Raw genomic sequence first — 22279 nt, 5'->3', positions numbered from 1 at the left:
AACAGACAGTGACAGAAGAAGAGAGTCAGAGCCATGACTCCTGACAATGAATAAAGTCTCTTCTTATCTCATTTTATCAGCTGGCAGAGGTTTGCAGAAGCTCCTCTTCTTTGATTGCCAGACCACAGATTTAAAAACCTCAGGTCACTGAGTCTACAGAAAAGATTATTTAAAAGGTAAAATACATATTAGACTTTGTAAAAACCCAAGCGTCCATATTTAAATTAGCGCCACAAACATATGGAGTCTTTGCTGGCTCTGTAATGATTCTGTACCTTGTGCTACTTCAAAGGAACCTCACAGCCTTCTATAAACAAAGTTGCTTTTGATTATGAATATGCTGACAGTTCAGTGCCTGAATGTGTATCATCAACCAGTATTTATATTCATCTATTCACAGAACTGCTACTGAAGTTCATTGATGTAAAAATCACAATAACCACATCATATTGTCAAGATGATCCACTTAAAATAAATTGGCCCACTTATTACACATCACACCTGTGGCAGTAAACTGCTTTGTTAGCTTGAGCTGCTTATCACTAATCACCGTCAGAAGGCATTACCTTTTTGCCACACACAGATTAACTAGCTGGAGAGCAAACATCAAATAATTGGTGTACAACAATGAACAAAGCAAGAATCGTTTTAAAGAAGATGCCACAGTCATGGTGACTAACAGCTTCACGAATTTCGCCACTAAAATGGTGATCAACACATCAGTGGTGGGAAAAAAAATAGAAATAAAAATAAAAACACAGTTACTGCAATTACTAATCCACCACTTCCCAGCTGTACGATCGTGGATTGCATTATCACTCACACAGTCTGCTTCTAATGTCAAAAAACCAACACATTTTTCTTCACTGTGAAACCGCTGATGCTGACGAGCTCAGCAGCAGCACCAACAAAACTGGAGCAGCTCGAACAGACATGTACTTTCTCTTCATCATGCTTACCAAGGAGATCAGAGGAGCAGTTTTCTGACTTTTTAAAGTATTTAAAAAATAACTGCCTCCTACGAGAGACTCCAGCGTGATAGAAGTTACATATTTCTCACCAGCTCTATTTTCTGCTACCGGAAGAATGACGTACACCCGACTTTTTCAGATAGAGAGAGTTACATCCATATTACTCACACGCCTCGATAATTTGTCAACTCTAAAGCTTTTTTTTTCTTTTGAAAAGAGTTATGAGCATTGCTTCAAGTCTGTGCCAGCCCTGCTTCTACAGTAGGCTGAGACCAACGTGGAGTAAAGAAGTGAGGAGAAGCTGTACACTTTTAATAACTTCTCAAATTTCATCTCTGGCTCATCTACATAAAAGATGCCATGCTGCTCTAATTTATATTCTTATATTAACAATCAATCAAATCACAATATTTGCCATCCCTCACAGTGGCAAAGCCGCAGAGAGTGATCACAACGCCACAGTACCGCTCATTAGGGTTTTGAGCTCCTTCGTTTTGGTTTTACAGTTCACAAATTTCTGGTTTAGTCTCGCTGCTTTTATTAAACTCATTTTCCACCACAGCAGGCAGCCATCAAAAGACTTCCAATAAACCTATTATACACCACCTGCCCAGCACCAAACAGCAGACACTAAGTCGGACTGGCAGTGTGAACTTAGTGGAGGTTTTAGGAGCTAATGGACCTGATATTTCCCAGTTCCTTGAGACATAAAGTGGAGTGACATCATTTAGGTGGCAAAAAAATTAAATTAAATTAAAAAATAATATTTGATGAAGTTTCAGCTTTGAGGGCAAAACATTAATTTTCTTGCTTGAAACTGCATTTTTAATTATTTATCAAAGTAAATGTTTAAAAACTAATCTGCCAAGTCAATAATGTAATTTTCATGAAGAAAAAGCTCATTAGGAAACCGTTCTTATCCAGTGTCAGATCGCAGAAGGCGTGATTCTTCACCCACTTAATCAGAAGAAAAAGCAAAAATGAACAAATGTGCCAGTAATTAAGTGATCCTACATAATCTAATTAAAAGACAGTGTATCCAATAATGGCAAGTAGAGCTTTAGCCATTACAGAACCATAAATATGCTTTAAGTTAATGGATAGATTCATTTTTTCACAAGTGAATTTTAAAGCAGTCACATCCAAATATAGACACAATCCCTGCTTTGCTGTTCTGTAGCCCACATTTCTCTGTTAAGCTCCAACAAAAACAAGAACTTTGTCCCAGTAAAAGGGACAAAGGTTATTTCGAGTTATTTCACTTCATCCATGTCAGACTACTTTAGCTAGCTTTAGTTACAACCTTTCACTTACACCAAAGGACTGGGAAGATATTTTAAAGAAATAACTACAGAAAACAAGCAAGCAGGATGGTTTAACAAATCTGCACATAAATCACGTTTTAAGAACAAATACGTGATTTACCAATATTTTCATACCTGAATTTGTTTGTACTTTACAAACAAGACTTGAAGCCCCTCTGAGTCTTGAAAATTACTTCTACTACTTGTTGTTGTTGTTGTTGTTGTTGTTGTTGTTGTTGTTGTTGTTGTTGTTGTTGTTGTTGTTGTTGTTGTTATTATTATTATTATTATTATTATTATTATTATTATTATTATTATTATTATTATTATTGCCTTTTGTTGTTATTTAGTTTCCCAAAACACGAAAAGTCACATTCTCACAATTAAAACACTAAAGAGCATAAAAAATGAAAGGAAAAGAAAACAAAATACTAAATGGACATTTTTTTAAAGCTTTAAATATTTCAGTGAATTAAAAATTACATATCATTGGTGGATGTCATCACTTCACTCCAGTCTAATATGTTGCTAGTGGGGGCTTCTCCTCCTCACAAGATGTGTTTTGTTGTATAGAGAAATGTGGGTGGCAGTATGCATTGTCCACATAGGTTGCATGCCCCAAATCCTTCACTCTCCATAGCAAAATATTTAATCAATCAAACATGATTTCGCTGCGATGAATCTGCCCCTCAGACTATCCAATTACCCAATTACCAGACGAACAATGATTTTTTTTCTACTTCGGATGACACTGACTCTAACTGGGGGATATTTGCAGGAGTTTCTTTTATGGTCACAGAACTGCTCTGACCACAAAAAAAAACAAAAACCCTACACAACTTCTTGTCATTTACTTTAACAAGTTAGGAAGTTGTTGCTGGGATTTTACAGGTGAATCAGAAAATGCTTTCTGATCTCCTTTCTTGTTGTTAGGTAGGAAAGCTAAACTAAAGTTGAGAGCAACACTGGATAAGGTTTCCTTTAAGGCCAGGATAACGGAGGCCAAATGGTTACAAACAAATGGTCATGCAGAAGTACAGGCAGACCAAATAGGAAACATAAACAAAGAGGGAGACCAGATTTTTTTTTAAAAACCTTGGCTGATTAGAAAACAAGACACAGGTGAAAGTGATTACACACATGAAGAGGAAGTAAAACTGGTATCATGAAGCCATGAACGGAAAACTATCCTTCAAAGTAAAACAGGAATAAAACAAAGCTCAGAATCAAGCAGAATCCTGCTCGATAATGACAACAGAGAAAATGGAACAGGCACAGAAAGATGAGACAGACAGGCCTAAAGCTCCTACAAAACATGAACCATGACACTGGAAACATCTCGATAAAATCACCATATGGTAACATCAAGCTTGAAAGATTGAAAATCACATGAACTAAGACTCACAATATGCCAGAATCATAACAGAATCAAAACAGGGACCCAAAGACTCCACAAAAACAAAACTCCCAACTGTAGAACAACAGCAAACAGAAAGCAAAATACAAAAGCACAAAACAGTGGAAGCATAAGAGGGTCAACAGCAGCCTAAATGCTAACGAGAAAAAGCCCAGCCATTTATTTCACTGGTGAAGGGACTCCAGTGTGTACATCAGTGTGTAAATTTTGTCTTAGTAATAAAAAAAACTATACTACAACAAGAGGTGAACATGAAGGCAGACAAACCAGCCAATCAGATGAAACTCAGGGAGGGGAGCCCTTAAACAGACAGGAATAAAAATGGCTGATGGAAGTGGAAATGAGCATTGGAGAAAATTGTAAACATGACATGATTGCATGATACTACCAGGTGTAAAAGGCACAATGTGAACTTCTTTTCATGGAGACCACTAAAAATGTTCATTGGTTCTAATTTTGGTTTCTCTAAATATTAAATATAAAATATAATTTTTAATTAAAAATACCAAAAATATCTCCTGGTCCCCTTTAAATGGTCTGAGGAAGTCAGGAGGCAGAAACTTAGTTTCATCTTCCAAGCCACAGAAAGTTCTTGGTTTAGTTCAAATGAAATTAACTGGGTTGGTGATGCAATGATAGGTAATCCATTTTTACCTGTGGCTCTCTTCCCAGACTGGCTCCTCCCCCAACGGCAACAACGGGAACCCCCGTCTGGGCAGAGACGAACTCCAGCATCGGGGCCAGAGGGGCGCGGTTCGGCGGTGGCGGTCTCTCTTCCTCAAACACTAAACCCTGGAAGTAAAACAAAGGTTGCACAATGAAACCTAGCACATCAGACAGAAGACATTACATCAGCCTCATTGAGAAGCACTTTCATAATCATCTCACCAGAATTATATTCATCAAAGCCATTTCTTTTTTTTTTTAAATCGTGGCGCTCCGAACCCCGAGAATAATTTAAAGACTAACCAAGTGAGCAAAAGTTAATGGAACAATAAGTACATTCACATGCTGCTCACAAAATTCCTGATAACACTTCATTCTAATGAAGACTGTATTTTCTTATCCTGCTAAGAAACTGAATCTCTCCAAAGACTTTTCGAAATTTAATGAAGTCATGAAACATCTATCAGATGTTGGGCTTTGCTTCTCTGCTTGGCAATCAGTGTTCAGAGATACAATCAGAGTTAAATCCCTGCAGTGGACTGGCATCCTGTCAGGACAATAGGGTGTGTTGTACATGTGCTGCTTAAGCTGCTTCACACCACAGAAACAACAGATAAGCTCATGGCTTATGGGCCACCTCAGCTCCTGAAGGGCCTGCTAGGTGTGGCTGTTGCATGCATGCTGAACTATTTCTGCAAAATCTCTCTCTCTCACACTCTCTCTCAATATATATATGATTTCTTATTGAAATGTGTGTTGCTAACGGTGTTTTGTGCAACTATTTTTCTGGAAATCCCTGTCGCATTATAAATAAAATCATGAAAAATGCATGAACTTCTGGTGAGGCTATTGCTTTACATAATAATATGAGGTGGAGATATTGTGATTTGAGGTTGGTTTGATGACTTAATGCTTGTTTTCTTGTAGCGATTCGGGGAAGTGAATTGAAGTTAAGTGTAGATGACAGCTCAATTCTCGAAGGGAAGCATTTGATATGCAAATAGCTTATAAACAGGACCTGGAGATAGGGTGGCAAGTGTTACTTAATAGTTAATATCATACTTGATCGAAAACGTTCATAACAAGACCCTTCACTCTGCTAACATGAAAACAGACAGAGACACAGATTGGATACATGCATGCATAATGTATTTTTCTATTGATGAATGGATGGATTAATAAATGGCTGAGTAAATAAATCAGCAGTATAGTATACAGCACGTTTATTACCTCTCTGTATGGTCACAAGCAGCTCTCAAGTTGCAAACTCAGATCTGCTCCCATCCACAAGAGTCATACTATGAATGAATGAGTGAATAGATGAACAGTGAACATGGATGAATAAAATAAAAGCACAAAACACCAAACCATGACACTGCCCTAACGACCTAACACAGTTAATACATTTCTCTACTAGAAACCTCGGTGACACGTCACAGTAAGAGTATCTGAATTGTCACATACATGGTCCCATGCATGAAAAAGCATTCACTGATTCATTTAAAGCCACATGACCTATCAAGAAGGTAAATGAAAAGAGCCTCACGCATGCTTCCCAACAAAGTCCATCTGACAGTCACAGCGCTTCATACTGAGACCGGCCAACTGTGCAGATGTGAGTAATTATGCAGGATTTGGAGTTCTCCTTTTATTCTTCCTCTGTAACACCTTTTGTCAGAGTGCATCACTGTGACCAACTGGTAATTTCAATTAAATGAATCCTCATTAAATCTAATAGTTATAATTACAAAAGCTGCAGTGATACAGAATCCTTTGTACGTCATGCAGATGATTATCATAGTACTGAAGAGCCATTCCAAAACCGATTAAGGCTACTCAGATTACATTCAGTCTGAACCAAACACACTGCATATAATCTTAATCTTTCTTATCTTTAAAAAATATTGTCAAAGTCGATTAATTTTCTTGAAGACCAGTGTTGTTTACATCAGTATTTCTACATTTGAACTGTTGTTGCATTTGTTAGTGCTTTGCTGTCTGTATCTCTCTGCCTCTTGTGAATTAAACTAAATTTGTCTCAAAAAATGATTAATAGCACTACTAGGGGACAAAAAGTCATGCACATTATCATTTATAAGATGTTTAAGAGTAACCATATTGGATTTTGACATCCAGCTATTATCACATTCTGACCTGAAGGGAACTTCTTGTTTTTTTAATCACTATTTATGATCATTTTGTTCCAATGTTGGCGATGTTAACAGTTTCTCTCTTACAGTCTTTGGGAATGTAACAATAGGTTTGTGTACTTGTTTGTCTACCTGCAGTGGTGTTGTGGCCAGCAGCTCACACAGCTGCAGCAGCAGGGTCCCGGGACTGCTCTCATTCACAGCCAGGTAGATGACGTTGGCCTGACCCGAGGGCGTCATCACCGTCTCCCCCACGAGCGCGGCCAGCGACAGGTGTGACGAGGAGGAAAACGAAGCCATCTCGGCCACTTCAGCTAATGAAGCTGTCTCTGTTACTCCCCTTCCTCCCCCTCCTCCCCCTCCTCCCGGACCGTTTCCCAGACCGGGCCCCGGCTCCCCGACCCCCGCGCCTCCCACCACCGCGGTCTCCGGGAGCAGGGAGGAGCCCGAGTGGACCACGGCGATGTTGACACCACCTGAGTCCCTCTCTCTCTCCCGGGGCCGGAGAAGCAGGGGGGGCGAGGGGCGTGCGGGCCCCGTACAGGCCAGGACAGCCAATAGCAGTGAGAGGGCGGGCCTTGGGGCCACCATGGGGTAAAAGGGGGGCCAGTTGCAGCTGTCGGAGGGAGTTTGGCAGGTGTTGGCAGGTGGGGTTTGGGGATTTAAGGGTAGTGGGTGGTGCCTCTAGGGAAAGAGGGGAGGAGGAGAGGAGGGAGGGTGGTGAGGGGGTCGGCGGTTCACAGTGCTTCACCTGATGAGGAGAAGAGACCCTGGAGAGGGAACAGAGAGAAGAGTGCGTTTGAATGAAGAACTGCAGTTGACCTGCTGTCATACAGCTTCTCTAACCATAACACGAATTTCAAACAGTCACTTATTTTTCTTTGTTATATATCAAGTATGCATTTATGCGTTATCTCAAGTGGGATGGCTGATTTATGTAGGCGTTGTGAAACACTTATTCTCCAGCAAACAATGTAAATAAATGACACCGTACACCTACTCATCCTTGAATTTAATGCTTCTGTTCAGACATCCTGCAAGTCTGTAAACAAAGGAAGGATTCAGGCAGGCAGAAGCTGCTCATTTTCTTAACACCGCTTGCATCCCTAAAAGCAAAATTCTGCTGACATTTGGGATTAAATAGGACAGCACATAAAAGTTAAAAGATTCACATTTGTCAGAGTGCAGTGCAAAAACTCCAGTGATTATACTTTATCATCAAAGGTGCCATATCAAGACGAGGATCTCATGGATTAATTCTTATTCCAAACACAACATGGGGCTGAAATCTGGAGAGGATAGTGGCTTTTACTCTTGCATTCATAATGCAGCAACAGAATTAAACCAGAAAAATCTCATTAAGCAAAACCATCAAATCCTCTCTGTCTATGGACCAATGAGAAGACACCGGGTGCCTTGTTTCCTTTATATTTATCAGGCCAATGTTGCATCTGAAGTCATTTTATTCAAGTAATGAAACATATCTAAACTCAGCAGTTTAGTGTTAATTCAGGCAACCCATCACGTCTAGCTCAGCCAGTTATCCCAGCAGATCAGCTGGTCTCAGTGCCAGCTCATGTCACCTACCCTTCTGCCCATCCCATTTGCAAATCACACATGCATGTCACACAATGACACACCACTAGTTAAGTGGCTATAGCCTCACTCATGTTGCTGCATATCGGCAACGAGCTTTGCAACCCGTCTGCACCTTACGCCCTCTTTGTCATGATTTGTGTGAATAAATGATGATGAACTATTTTATCCAAAATAATCCTGAAAAGAACCATTTCAGTGTTTAATGTGGAATCCAGCCACAGTGAAACTAGAAGTGGAAGAAAAAAGCACAGTAAGCAGGTCAGGTCATTTCCTCCGAGACAAAGTTCAGAAGACAGGTTTTCATCTCTAACAAATTTGGATTGTTTTTCGGGGTTTGTTTTTTGCACCTTTCAGCAGAGACGGAGAAGTGAGTTGCAGCATGGCGGTGTGGGGATGAGCCCAAAGGAACAAGCAGGAGCAAGACCACAGAGAATAAATGGAGAGAACAAGTGGAATAAAGAAACAAAGAAAGACCTGCAGGTGACAATGGTATAAAAGATGAACTGAGGGATGAAAGGAGTAGAAGAGCCTCAGATAGAGGAGTGTAGATTCAGCTGCAGAGAGAACATGCCGTTTGTGTTTGTAAAGGAGAGCAAAAGGGTGAACAACGAGACCTCTGTGGATTTATGGAAGTGGAAAGGAAGGAAAGGAATGTTAGGAATATGCACAGAGCACTGGTGTATGTATAAGTACGTGCAAAAGACAGAAAAAGAAGGGCCAACCAGTGCATCAGTAGATGGGCAATATGACTGCAATGAGCTGCATACTACTGTATATAAGGATTTCTAGCTATAATAAAATAAGTTGTGCATGATTTAACATTATGACCAAAGTCCAAATGTTCCAGCTAAGCTGAAATGCACAGAAAATGCAATCACAATAAAGACACTGCAGCAAATTCCCCCCAGAGCTGCCCTTTGGCTCTGTAGTTGATGGTTTTTCAGAGGAATCCTCGGGGGAAGTAATGATTATTTTCTTCATATTTCCCACTACTAGTTGCTTAAGATGTTGATTATGCAAATGCACACTTTGAAGTTTCTGTACGTCTAAGCTAAGCCACTGCCAGGAGGACTACCTGCTTGCATAGTTGCAATGAATGAAAACATGTTGACTTTTACTCTAACAAAAATGAATAACCTGACACTTGTCTGCTTTGCAACTTGACATCATTAAGTGTAATATAATTAAAACTATCCAATATTGAAATACTGTAAAAATTCAAATCCTTAAAATGCAGTAGTCTGTGGTGAGCAGGTGATCTTTAATTTATTTCATGAAAATTATTCTATTTGAGAGAAGATTAAAACTCTAAGTCTGTAATTTCTTTTGAATGATCTAGATTTCATACTTCATCATTTATCTCATCTTATAAGTCCTGTGATTGCTGCCTATCTTTATACGCATTACACATTAAACATAATTGTTACCATCATGAGGTTACCCAGATCCCTGCATATTTCTTAGGTCTGCAGTCATAAGATAATCAGTCTGACAAGGATTATAGCGATGTGCTTGTGGCTGAACCAGAGTTGGTTTTGAGTCTATGATTTATCGTCTTTGCAAATATGTGTAGGTAGGCATTCATGGACTCGTAGAAATACCCAGTTGGATAAATCAACTAAAGATAAGCCTTAACAATATACTAATATGCTCCACTGCAGCTTGCTTTTTCTCTCAGTGTCCTTTTGGTTGGTTGATTTTAGCTCATGGTAGAAGGTGAAACAAACTGCTTGTCCAATCACAAAATGAAAAGCAACTATTCGTGTGCCTACCCTTGCCCATACAGGTTCCAAGGACAATTTCCCAGATGGCTCTGTGTAACAAACCATCTGGTGTGTCAGGTTAATCATCAGGTATCCCACCTGACAGTCATGTACACCTCTCTGCTGCCTGTTGTGCACTTTGACCACTTGATGATAATAATAAAAAAAAAAGAAGCCACAATTCAACAGCTGATGAGGAACCTGTTCACCGTTTGTTGGCTGCATCGCCCTGAAGCGTTGCACACGTTCACACATCTAGGAATTGGCCAACACACACAAACATATCGACTTAGTTGTTCCGGGTTAAACAACTTGCTCGAGGGCACCTCAACTGTAATTGCTGAGGGAGTCAAGAAAGCTGGTTTTTCAGACACAGATTAAATTTTACAATAGTTTGATAAGACTCTGTACGCTGTGCTCAGCTCTACTGAAGATATCCATGTAAGAGCTAAAAGAGGTAACAACACTATCCTGCAGCAGGTTAACATGTAAGTCTGCCCGACCGAGGCACCACAGCCATTTCCTCCCCTCTCACTGTCTAGATGAAGTAGGTAGAAAACTAACAGGCTGATTCTGACACTATTTTATTTCCACTTTTTACCAAAGGAAAAATACAGAGATCAGAGATTTGATCAGGACTGACAGCCGACACAATAATATGAGGATGAAGATGAAGCATCTAAACAGCATGATAAAATAAAACATTAGCTTAGGGACCAGTGAGGCTGAAACACAATGATCATTTAGTGTATATAGTCTATGAAATATAGACAAAGTTTGCGTGAATCATGTTACAGAATCATTACCACAGTAAAAAATACAAGTATTGGATAAAATAATTCAAGCAGCATATTCTACTGTGAACTGATCCCTTATTAATCACATACTGAACATAGACAATAATTAAAGATGTTAGAAACAGACTTGCATTAAATACAAAAAGTGATGTGAGTACATAGAGATACACCTACAGAGAAATCCTTAAGCCACGGCTCTCCTTGGCTCTATAGCTTACAGCGAGTTTTAGTTTATTGTTTCAGCTGTGCCTTTACTTCACTTGGTTTTGTTTACTGTCACTCTCTTTGTCTCATTTAAGTAAAGAAGACAGCTGCTTTGTGGAGAAATCCCATTAAGCAAAACACGGCAAAAAGGTAGCGAACGTAGTGGGACATGGTTGCTACAAGAAAGTGAATAAAAAATTTACAATAAACAGACGCAACTAAGATTACAAAGGTGATTCAAGTGTCTGTGAATGTGATATGTTTGCTGGTGCCAGATGGGCTGGTCTGAATATTTCAGAAACTGCTGAGCTAGTGGAGTTTGTAGAGTTTACAGTGAAAGGTCTGAAAAGGGAAAATATCAGTGAGCAGCAGTTCTCTGTAACAGAACTCCTTGTAGCAGCCAGAGGTCAGACAACAGTCTGTTTTCTGCTAAGGTAACAGTAACTCAAATATTCACTCGTTATCACCAAGATATGCAGAAGAACATCTCTACACACACAACACATTGGCCTTTGAAGGTTACGGCAGCAGAAGACCACACCAAGTGTCACTGCTGTCAGGTAAGAAGTTAAGGTTACAGCTTACAGCCTCGCTGAAATTAGACAATAAAATACTGTAGAAAATGTTGCCTGGCCTGATGAGTCTTTCTTCTGATTTCTGCGTTTTGATGGTAGAATCAGAATAAACAACATGAAAGCATGAATCCATCCTGCTTTCTCTCAGTGACTCAGGCTGGCGGTGCTGTAATGGTGTGGGGGTTTTTCTTGGCACACTTCGGGTCCCTTAGTTCCAAATGAGCATTAATTAAACCCGACAGACTATCTGACTATTGCAGCTGACCACGTCCATCTCTTTATAACCACACTGTACCCTCTTCTGACGTCTGCATCTAGCAGGATATCGTGCCATGTGACAAAGCTCAAATCATCTCAAAACAGTCTTTTGAATATGACAGTGAGGTTAGTGTCATAGTGTCTATGACCTCCATGGACTGTGGAGTTCACAGTTCAGAGCACCTTTGGGATGTGGTGGAACAGCAGAGTCACATCATGAATCTGCAGCAACTGTGTCACACTGTCATCACAGTCTCGACCGAAAGCTTCCAACAGCTCTTTGAATCTAGGCCTCAAAGAATGAAGGCTTAATAAAGTGGCAGCTACGTGTATTTCCTAACTCTGTTGTCTCAGAGTTGATAACTGTACACAGAGATTTAATTTAATCAAGAATTTGCATATATTATATATATTACAGTACAGAGCACTGTGACCTTGTAACGCCACCTCCTATTAATAAATGTTAATGTGAGCAGTTTGCATTATCAGTGCTATCCTCTAGTGGATAAGATATTAAGACATCACTTATCTCCTCTACATTAGTGCATTACTAGGTTGCTAAAATGTCTGCAAGAACTGATTTCCCGAGTGAGAACAGAGAGACCCTGGTTGTATCTTTCACATAAAAATCCAGCTTTAGTTTCTCTTATGCTGTCAAACACCATCAGTCACACACTTCAGTACATTCCAGAAGTTGATAAGTGTTGTAATTTTCTTTTTGGGTGTCCCCTCAGATAACCTCTTTTCAGTAACAACATTCTCTGTTTTCAGCTTTAGGGTTAAAATTTGAGTTAAATCTAATGTAACTGACTGAAAGGGGGGAAATGTGATCTCTGCCACTAAAGTAAATCCTGATTCTTGTGCAATGCTGCCAGTGAAGGAAAAGGCTGGATTGTAGAGGATCATGGATTTATATTACAGTTTCATAAAGGGCCATGTGTCGTTCCCAAATGGATCAAGAAACAGCAGCAGGAGTCATTTTACAGCATGTGAATATGTGGATGTGAAACGTAATACCTTCAACTGTATTTAAGATATACAATATTCACGGGATTGCGTGCATTTACTGCAACTGTTCCTGTGAACATTTCGCAATATACTGACGGGACTGCAATGCACAGCACAACACAAAGCTTTAAACATGTCCCCTGAGCCTGAGTGCTGCGTAATATACTGCCAAGAGCAGAGAAGCTTTTTTTTAAGGATTACGGTGAATGTGAGCATATAAAGTATATAAAATGCTGTGATTCCATATAGTCTCCAAATGCTGTTTTTTTTTTTTTTTTAGCATTTCATATCTGGTGAATTAAATTAATGATATGAAGAAAGACATAATTGCCTTTGTTAAAGTAAACCTATTATGCTTTAATATATTCTGTCCTTTATGTATTTTTACAGCGCTGGATGGTCCAAGTTACCAATAAGCAGCCCAACATTTTTATGATGTTGACTGAGAATGTCATTAATATGATCATATCAGGTTCAGAGAAGCTAAAATGGTTTGTTTCATACTGTGAACTTAATGTCTTCACATGCAATGAGCTGCACTATATGGTCCACAAATATAAAATATGGAGTTTAGCTCTCCTTTAAATGCAAATTTTTAATTTTCTGCTTTTAATTTATTAAAAAGGATATCAAAGCAAAAACAAAACGAGCCTATGAGCATGTTATTCTTTAGTAGCCACTTTAAAATACTCCGCATGAGGATTAGTGTTAAATTGTTCAATAAAATAAAAAGTGTATGATTTTTTTTACATGTGCAAGATCATCTTCATAATGTGTTAAATTGATGTGCACTAAAAAACATTAAAATGATGAGCTCAGGTTTGAAGATTGCAAAGATACATTAAAATGTTGTTGTTCATTAGATTGCAAAAGCCTAAAACTGAACACCAGACTGACTGTGACATTGCAACCGTCACATTGTAATATCGACAACATAGAAAATAGAGAGCAGGCGTTGTGATGAGACTTGACTTTCTTTCGAAAGACGTTGGCAAAAAGTTGGTAAAACACTTAGTCCTGAAAAAAAGAGCTTTATTTTTTTCAGCTTGGTGTAATACCTGAGACATAAGCCTGACCATAGGTCTTATCATCCTACATTAACCTCACGAGTGCAATCTGAAAATTTATTCAGCCACAAAGCGAAGTCTCGTGAAATACCTGAAGCCTGAAAACTGGAGGTGCTTTATAAGAGCAGACCAATGCAAATGGTTTTATAATGAAACGTTTCGCAGTCAGACATGAGTGGATTGATTGAATGTTTATGACTTTCTTTAGGATTTAGTTTTTTTTTTTCAGAACTGAAAAAAGTTGCTCAAATTTTCTTGCAAGTGTATGAAAAATAAAGCAGTAAGGCGACATTTTTCTGTGTGAACCATCAGAGTCGCTCTGCTTTAAATGTAATGAATGCTGAAGAGCATACAGAGAGACTGCATGTGAATCATACCTGTTATGCTACATAGTCTTAATACCAGCCATTAGTCATGCTGTTGGCCTTGGCTCTACTGTATATACAGGCTCAAGCTGTTGACACTTATCAGACTTAAATACATGGAGAAAGGGAAGCAGTCTGAGGACTGCAGGCTGCCAAACAGCAGATGCACAAAGCTGTCAAGACACCAGCATTATCACAGCTTTCAGTGACTGTCCGTTTATTTAAAGTAAATGGTAAATGCTTGAAAGAAACCTGTCCATTTAATTTAATTTATTTGATTTTCTTGCCTGCACATCTTAAGAACACACTTCATCATGTGGCACACATGGATGCAGCAAAGTCACCTGTGCTGCTTTATACAATTTATAATGTAAAGTAACCTAATACTGTGTCTTTGCACATACAGGGTCCTTTGAGAAAGGAAATACTTTGAAGCTATTTTTGGCTGAGTCTGATCAGTGATTTGATTAATGATGATAAAGGTCGCTTGTTATCTTTTCTCCAATCTTCACTGTGTTGTAGCTGTTATATTTTCTTCAATATCTTGCTCTTTGCTGCTGCAGTGACCCACTTTCCCATCGGCATCGTTAAAACTTCATCTTGTTCTATGTTGTGTTATCTTTTTAGAGGACAAGATAATCTTCATTGTATCGATTAAAGTTAACGTGTGCCACAGGGCAGTTGTGTAAAGAGAAGTGTGGAACTGAAAATCATTTAGCATCCTGTACATGTAGCAGGAATTTTGACTTCCGCAGCCTTAAGCCTGCCTTCAAAGTGACATCAACTACTTTATGAGCTGTTCTGGAGTTGTGAATGGTAAAAATACAGTAATTTAACCTCAAATCCAAACAGTACACTACCACATATTCTACCACAAATCAAATTTTTCTTGACTCCCTTAGAGGCTGCAAATATGCATGAAATGATGTGGACCATTGTGCACTTGTCAAATGCAATAAAAGAAATGCTGAAAGGTTTCATACTTTGGAGGAAATTACTTCTCTTTTAGTCGTAGTCTACGTGGTTACAGCAAAAAAAGAAAGGAAGAATGAAAGGCAGAAAAGAGATGTGCTAGAAAGCTGGAGATACAGTGGCTATAGTGCTGGGAATTCATAGTGTTGTGATGCATCGAGGTTTACTGATTGGCCTCTGCAGTGAGAGCAGTGTAAGCATATGGCTTTAACCTAAAGGCAGTATCTACTACTCGGCACACAGAGCAGCAAGCAACATATGCAAGTCATGCAGCATTCATGGTCCTGTGTTGGTGTCTGTAAAACTGGAGTCTGGAAATTTACCTGAATTAGACCTACCAGGGCGAAACCACACAGCTGTGTACAGTTCTTCAATGAGCCAACAGGAAGTAGCCCGATGGCAATGACGGCAGGCATGGGTTGCAAAGTTGACTTGAACAGGAAAGACAATGACAGCAAAATAAAAGAAGAATGGACAAAAATTATAAGCAAAACTATTTTTGGTAACTAGGTAGGTTACCAGTATTATCTGCTGCCAAATTATCTATATGTTACCCTGTTTTAAGTGATAATGCATAAATAATGACTGATGGGTGGCACAGGAAGCCATAGAGGAAGAAGAAGCCCAGAAGCTCCTGAAACTTGTCTGTTGCCATTGCGCGTGCCCCCCCTCGAAGGCTGATTCCGACACATCAAAAATCCTGAAAAAGGGTACTTACCGAAACACTAAGATAAAAAGTTCATACCAGTTTTTCAAGTTACACATTTTTAATACCACCCCTATCTTATATCACACTGCAGACCATGTTAATTTCCCTTCCGTAGCTGTTCAGGCTTCCAGAAGATTGACCAGTCCAACATATGTAAGTGTTCTGTCAACATGGTGGTTATATTATAGATATAAATATAGAGAACACAGTAATAGTTTGTTTATAAAATCGAAATTATTAAAACTAGAAGATATAGTGAAATTACAGACATTAATTATTATGTTTAGGGCAAAAAATAAAACACTACCTTTTAAGTTACAAAGTTTATTTGTATTGTGTTCAGAAAATGGGGATGGCAGAAGGAAGTTTTATTTTAAGCATCGGTTTGCTCGAACCACACAAAGGCAAATGTGTCCAACAATCATAGGCATAAGAAACTGGAATTCTCTCAATGATTATCTTAAGTGTTGTACAAATGTTTCTCAATTTAAAATCTGCTATAAGAATAAAATGATAAACCAGTATGAAGAAGTTGAAAATAACAGAATTTAATTGTAGAAAAAATTATCCTTTTAGTTTGATATTTAGTGGTATTGCTCATTGTTGAGTATATTGTTCTGTTTGGTTTGTTTTGTTTTGTTATGTGCAGAATATTGTCAGAGTGTAATTTTGGTTGCCTACTTGTATTGTCACAGATAGGGGGCAGGTGTCATAAGAATTTATTCTTCTTCCTGCTCCTTTTCATGCATGGAAACAGTGTTACTTAATTGAAACGAAGGTTGTGTATGGGAAATGAATTACTGCTGTACCATGTGTGAAACAAAAATAAATAAATAAATATTTTAAATTTTGTGTGAAAATTAGAGACTTATTCAAGAATATTTATGCTAATTTACTTGGCCTCTGGTAAGTACTTAGCTGACTCAAACAGATCCTATATCAATTTAAAATAGTAAAAAAAAATAGTTGTAAATGAACCTTTTTGCTGAAAATCTTAATATAAATAATATGAAAGAGCACCTCTGATAAAAAAGGAAAACCTTGTTTGTGGAATTAGGATTGTTAACTATTCCTTTTTTGTTGAATGTGCTTTTGTTGATGCTACCGGAATTGACATTTAATAGGTTTAATTAAAAAAAAAGTAAAAAAAAAAAAATGCATGAAAAATCTGAAGTGAACAGCTGTGGTGGCAGTAAATGTGTCAAAACCTGGATGCAAATTAAGCTGTTGTTGGAAAAACAAATTGCATCCTACACAAACACTCTCCGGAGGGATGAGAACAAGAAATGTCAAAGCGGCGGCTTGTGGGAAAGATGCTAGAGCACATTGTGCACTTAGCACATTGCAGTGCTGGAGAGATGGATGTTTTTCTGTGCCTGTGTGAAGGCTGCTAATACATGATTGATTATCAATCAGTATTCTGCCTTAGAAACCGTGGGATGCACCAGACCTGGAGTATGTGGAACAACTGCAGCTGTGAAAACAGACACCAAATCCTGTACGTGTCAAACCATATATGTTAAAATTTTTTAAATTCCCTGTATGAACAACACAACAGCTGTGCTCAAACAACGATCTGCAGGTTGAGGTGTGTGAGTGTGTGAGTATGGTTATGTGTGTATAGAAATAATGACTACTAAAAGAAAGATGAAGATGTCGGGGGGGGGGACCAAAAAGAAACCACACAGACAGAGAAAAGGTGCAAAGAGGATATGCAGAAATGCAGTGGCAACAGCGTCTGCAGATGGGGAAGGCAGACGAGGGGTGGGGGGAGGAGCGGCTGGCAATGTACGCAACGATCAATCAACATCACTTTACGTCAGCATCCTCACAAAGTGGAGTACAGTGTGTTTCCTTAGGAGCTATGAACCTCCGGCTCTGAGGGCTGAGCGAGCGTGGCCACTCCCCTGTGTATTGATTATGGCTACTTATGGCACCCACGGGTTCCATGTTCCTTTTCATTTTTCTCTTTCGCTGCATTTCTTATAGAACATACTGCTCTCAGGCTGGCAGTAGAGCCAATCACTCTCATTCCACCGAGTGCTGCTACAAAATTAATTAACTTTACTGCGCTCTGCCTACATTTTTAGCCAATGCTAATTATGAGAACTTTTCATAGATACATCATGCTATGGAAATTGGATTCTCTTTTCCAGTATTCCAGTATTTTCTTTATTTGAGGAAACTAAGAAATTTTGTAGTTTTGTTTGTTTAAGATAAGATAAGATAAGATGACCTTTATTAGTCCCACAGGTGGGAAATTTGTTAAAATTTGTTTATTTGTTCTGGTAGTCTCATAGTGTCACACCTTAGCTAAGACATTAGACACTAGGCTCCCACATGCGGTTACTTTAAGTTACAGAAAGACTTTCATTATTATTATTGATTACAAATAATTATAATAATTTGTAATAAACTGACAAAAAGATTTTTTATATATGTGTGTGGATGATTTATTTATTTAAAAAATAAACTTTTTTTTACTTACTGTGTTATGAGATCAGTGTTGGACTTTAATTACTTTAATCACGAATCAATCACTAATTATTTAATCACTTGTGATGATTTGCTATATGTGGCACAGTATATGCTCTCTGATGTGAAAATAAATGTTTTGCTTGGTGCTGTATTGTCTGATTCGGGCTTTCATGTTCTGCCAAGAGGCAGAATGGACTTGTGCTGTAATTGTGTGCTTAGAGCAATACAAAATGATACAGAATGGGAGAAGCTGATTGACAGAACGATTCAATAATTGCTTGTTTGCTTGCTTTGTAAAGAATGTGAAGAATGTGTGTAGGGCACGGCTTTAGATATAAAGAAGAACAAGGAAAGTTAGCAATGGGAGTTCTGATTGAAGTTGAAAGAGTATGTTATTAAAAGCAGGAGATTAAAAAATCTACCCTTTATTTTTATAACCATGCTGCTACAGTAAAAGGCATTCTCAGTGGTGCAATATGATGTACCAAACAACAATAACTAGGATCATTAAAGGGGCCTATTATGCTTGTTTCTATATGTTTTATTTTTGGACTCTATCTTACTCTTATTATTTTAGAATAAAACAGTTCTTATCCCATAAATCTCACTTCATCCTCTGACTGCAACATGCTGTTTTAACCCCCCACCCCTTTTTTTCTCTTCTAATTGGCTGTACTGTGCAAAAAAAAAAGATTTGAACAACAGGTGGGCGGGGCCATTTTACTCACAGCCAGTGTGGGTAGGGGTTTTCCACTTATTCGACATTATACAGAAAAACGGATTTTAAAAAACCCTGTTTGAAACAGTATTTAAAGCACTCTAATGTTGCTGTTCTACATACAGTAAAATATTGCACCTGCCACTGTGACCGTATATTTGAAAGATAATAAGAAAAAAAAACCACAATAGATTTAATTTAACAATGATTTAATTTAGCGACACAAGATCTGTGCATGATAGCACTTCAGTACAAATTATGACTTTTTTTGTTGAAGTCAAATTAGTAATAAAAAATAATTAGAAATTAGACAGATTTGATGTTCAATAGAATAGCAGTTACAGCAATACAACATAGCAATTAAAGGATATTGCTGAGTGTGTGATAGACAGCAAAACTGTGTCAGATGAAGCAGCTGAAACCATATCAGACCTTTTTAATGAGACGTTTCCAAGATTAATCATTCAAAACTGATATGGAGAGAAATATCTCAGTTAGGCTTTTTTTTAAACTATGTAACACTACACTTAGTTAACCCAAATGTGTTTAGCTGTAACAGATTTTATACACTCATATGCCACTTTATTAGGTACATCCTTCTGATACTGGATTGGACCTTCTTTTGCCTTCAGAATTTTCAATGGAATTTTATTTATACAGCAGCAAATCACAAAAACAGTCACCTCAAGGTGCTCAGAACTGCCTTAATTCTTTGTAACACTGGTAAAAATGAATCTGTCTTCTGTTGTCCAATTATGGCCAACGTGCACACAACCTGTGCAAAATGTAGTCTCTGTTCTGCTACAGCATTGTCACCCAGTGTGGTCTTCTGCTTCACAGTTCAAAGTGTTGTACAAAGAACTGCTTACTGGATATTTTGACTTTTTAGTCCTAGTGATGGTTCTGCAAAAAAATCCCAGCAGTTTCTGAAAAACTCATACCAGCCCACCTGGCACAAACAAGCACGCCTAGTTCAAAGTCATGTCGACATGGCGTGTGATTGGCTGATTAGACAGCTGTGTTAACAACCTTTTGAATAGGTGTACCAAACAAAGTGGACGGTGCATGTATATAACTGTCAAAAACAACAACCACACAAAAAGAAACAAGCAATAAAAGAACTGCTCACTTTGACGATGGAAGCGCTTATACAGTAGTATTTTCCTTTTTTTAAATGTGAGGACCAAATTGAAGAAACCCACACATACGTGGCAACCTTCCTCTTTTTTTCCTTACATTGTTTTTCTTCCCATCATCACTTTTCCAGTCACTCCCCCACTCCACTTTTTCTCTCTCCTGTCATTTCCACATATTCTCTCCTCTCTTTAACTATATCTCCCATCCTCCCCCTCCTACACTGCCTCCTCCTCTTCATCTTCCTCCTCTCTTCCTCCCCTTCCTCCCCTGTGGGCCATCAGAATTCATTACAGGCTGAGCTGATTCATGGCTCAGTCCCACATCATTGGAGAGCATGGAGGCATGCCTATAAATCTACACACTACTGAGAGACACATGCGCACAAACACACATCGTGTCACAAAAACGACACTACATGCATACTTATCAGCATATCAAAGACGTGGCTAAATGAACTTAGTGCATGGACATGTCCACTCACTATTACACACAACATGCAGTTACACATGCTCATCGCACAGGCTCATCAGCAGAGCGCAGCCTTCGTCCTGCAGACCATCATTATAGGCAGCAACCTGCTGAGCATCCAGCTCTGTACATGTGTAGGAAACTCCTCTCCTAGCTTCATAACAAGCAGGGGGACTTGAGGTCTCTTAACTGTGTAGATACTCAGTGCATAGAGTCAAAGTGAAAACTGCACAAAGTTATGTGTGAGAGAGAAATCAAGTATAATTCCATTACTAGGTAAGTTATAAGTTCTGTCTGTACTATCAGCATTTTTGCCCTCTTTCACGATGCTGTTTAAGTATTAAAAATAATAAAAGGATGCATGAGAGTTTCAGTACATTCAAGATGATTCAGTAACATGCATTTCTCTCTCATTTTTAGCTTTATTTCTTGACATTAACTATTTATGATTGTGAAGGATTAATGCATTCAGACAGAGCATTACATTTGTGCATGGATCAGTGATGCAGGATCAAATGCTTCATTCATGCTTATCCATCAGGGCCTCGTTCATCAGTGTCTTGGCTACCACCCGACATGTAACATCAGATTACAGGTTACTGTGCTGCACAATTCAAGCCAATGCTTTGCCTGAGGTGGTGGAACAGCTGATGCAGCAGAAGTTTTTGCTTTTTGGGTTTTGTTTTTCTTTTCCACAGAAGACATTTTGACAAACGACAGTAGGGAAAAGACACGGAGGTATAAAGAGAAACTGATTCTGACTGAAATGTGTTTCGATGCTTTGGTTGCAGGGTCCCAGTATTATGCATGCTGGCTCACTGTTATTTATTCACCAAATAACACCTGTGGTTTTCCACTGCTGTGGAAAGGGCCTGTTGTTGACTTCATGCGACCTAAAGTAGCAAATATTTTGACATTTTCCTGGATGTGCTAAACAAAGTTTATGAAGTTTATTCAGGACCACTATAACGAAATATAGTCTAAAGACTATAATGATTATTGACATTTTCTTCTTTGGCAGTCTGGCACTGTTCTGGGGCATCTCCACCCCTCCATGCTCGAATAATAAAGGCTGAAGGGAAGGCGGTGTGTACAAATGCAAAACTGAATCACTGTTCAACAAAGTTATGTCTGTGACTGTATCTATAGACTGTTGAGGCATATACTACCACACATTTCAGCAGTGGGAAACTGAAATTCAGGATTTGCAACAGTTTTTCTGACTTTTTCTCTCTGAAACAGTCCTTCATGCCCATCCATTTTCACAGGAGGACACTCTGACATGTCATAGCTGGGCGTTCAGTGTTTCAGTTCCAGAACAAAGAGTATTTTTGTTGTTGTTGTTGTTTTGCATGCTTACTGAGTTCCAAAGAATCACTGCCCTCATTTACCTGGAACTTCTCAAAGGATCTCAGCCACCATTGTTGTCATCTAGTTCTAACAGAGCTTTTCCTGTTGTAATGGGTCAAAATACCCACCAACAGAAAAGACCATTAACACTGCAGGGTGTCTATGAACGACATATGTAGCACCTGTGATGCCACCTGTTGGTTTGTAATAATGCACTCTCTTCCCTAATGTGTCGTATTCTGGCATTTTGTCAAAGCCATGCTTTGTCACTGGGTCTCTCACTCCCAACTCATTATATACAAC

The 22279-nt window shown here is 38.7% G+C and overlaps 1 protein-coding gene across 1 annotated transcript in view; it reads right to left on the bottom strand.

The window, feature by feature from the left end:
• The window catches only part of grin2da (glutamate receptor, ionotropic, N-methyl D-aspartate 2D, a), a 132411-nt gene extending 125632 nt beyond the window's left edge, over window positions 1-6779 (bottom strand). Inside the window, exons 1-3 of the mRNA XM_039606139.1 lie at window positions 6641-6779; window positions 5589-5656; window positions 4347-4484 (exon numbers count right to left, since the gene is read on the bottom strand). Coding sequence (XP_039462073.1) covers window positions 4347-4427 — 81 coding nt within the window. The 5' untranslated portion in view covers window positions 4428-4484; window positions 5589-5656; window positions 6641-6779. The remainder of the gene's footprint in view (window positions 1-4346; window positions 4485-5588; window positions 5657-6640) is intronic.
• Between the last annotated feature and the right edge of the window lie 15500 nt (window positions 6780-22279).

The sequence above is a fragment of the Oreochromis aureus genome, linkage group 22 (genome assembly GCF_013358895.1).
Source record: "Oreochromis aureus strain Israel breed Guangdong linkage group 22, ZZ_aureus, whole genome shotgun sequence".
NCBI classification, from domain to species: Eukaryota; Metazoa; Chordata; class Actinopteri; order Cichliformes; family Cichlidae; genus Oreochromis; species Oreochromis aureus.
The sequence above is the reverse complement of the archived record's forward strand: the minus strand, read 5'-3'. Positions and strand labels throughout refer to the sequence as shown.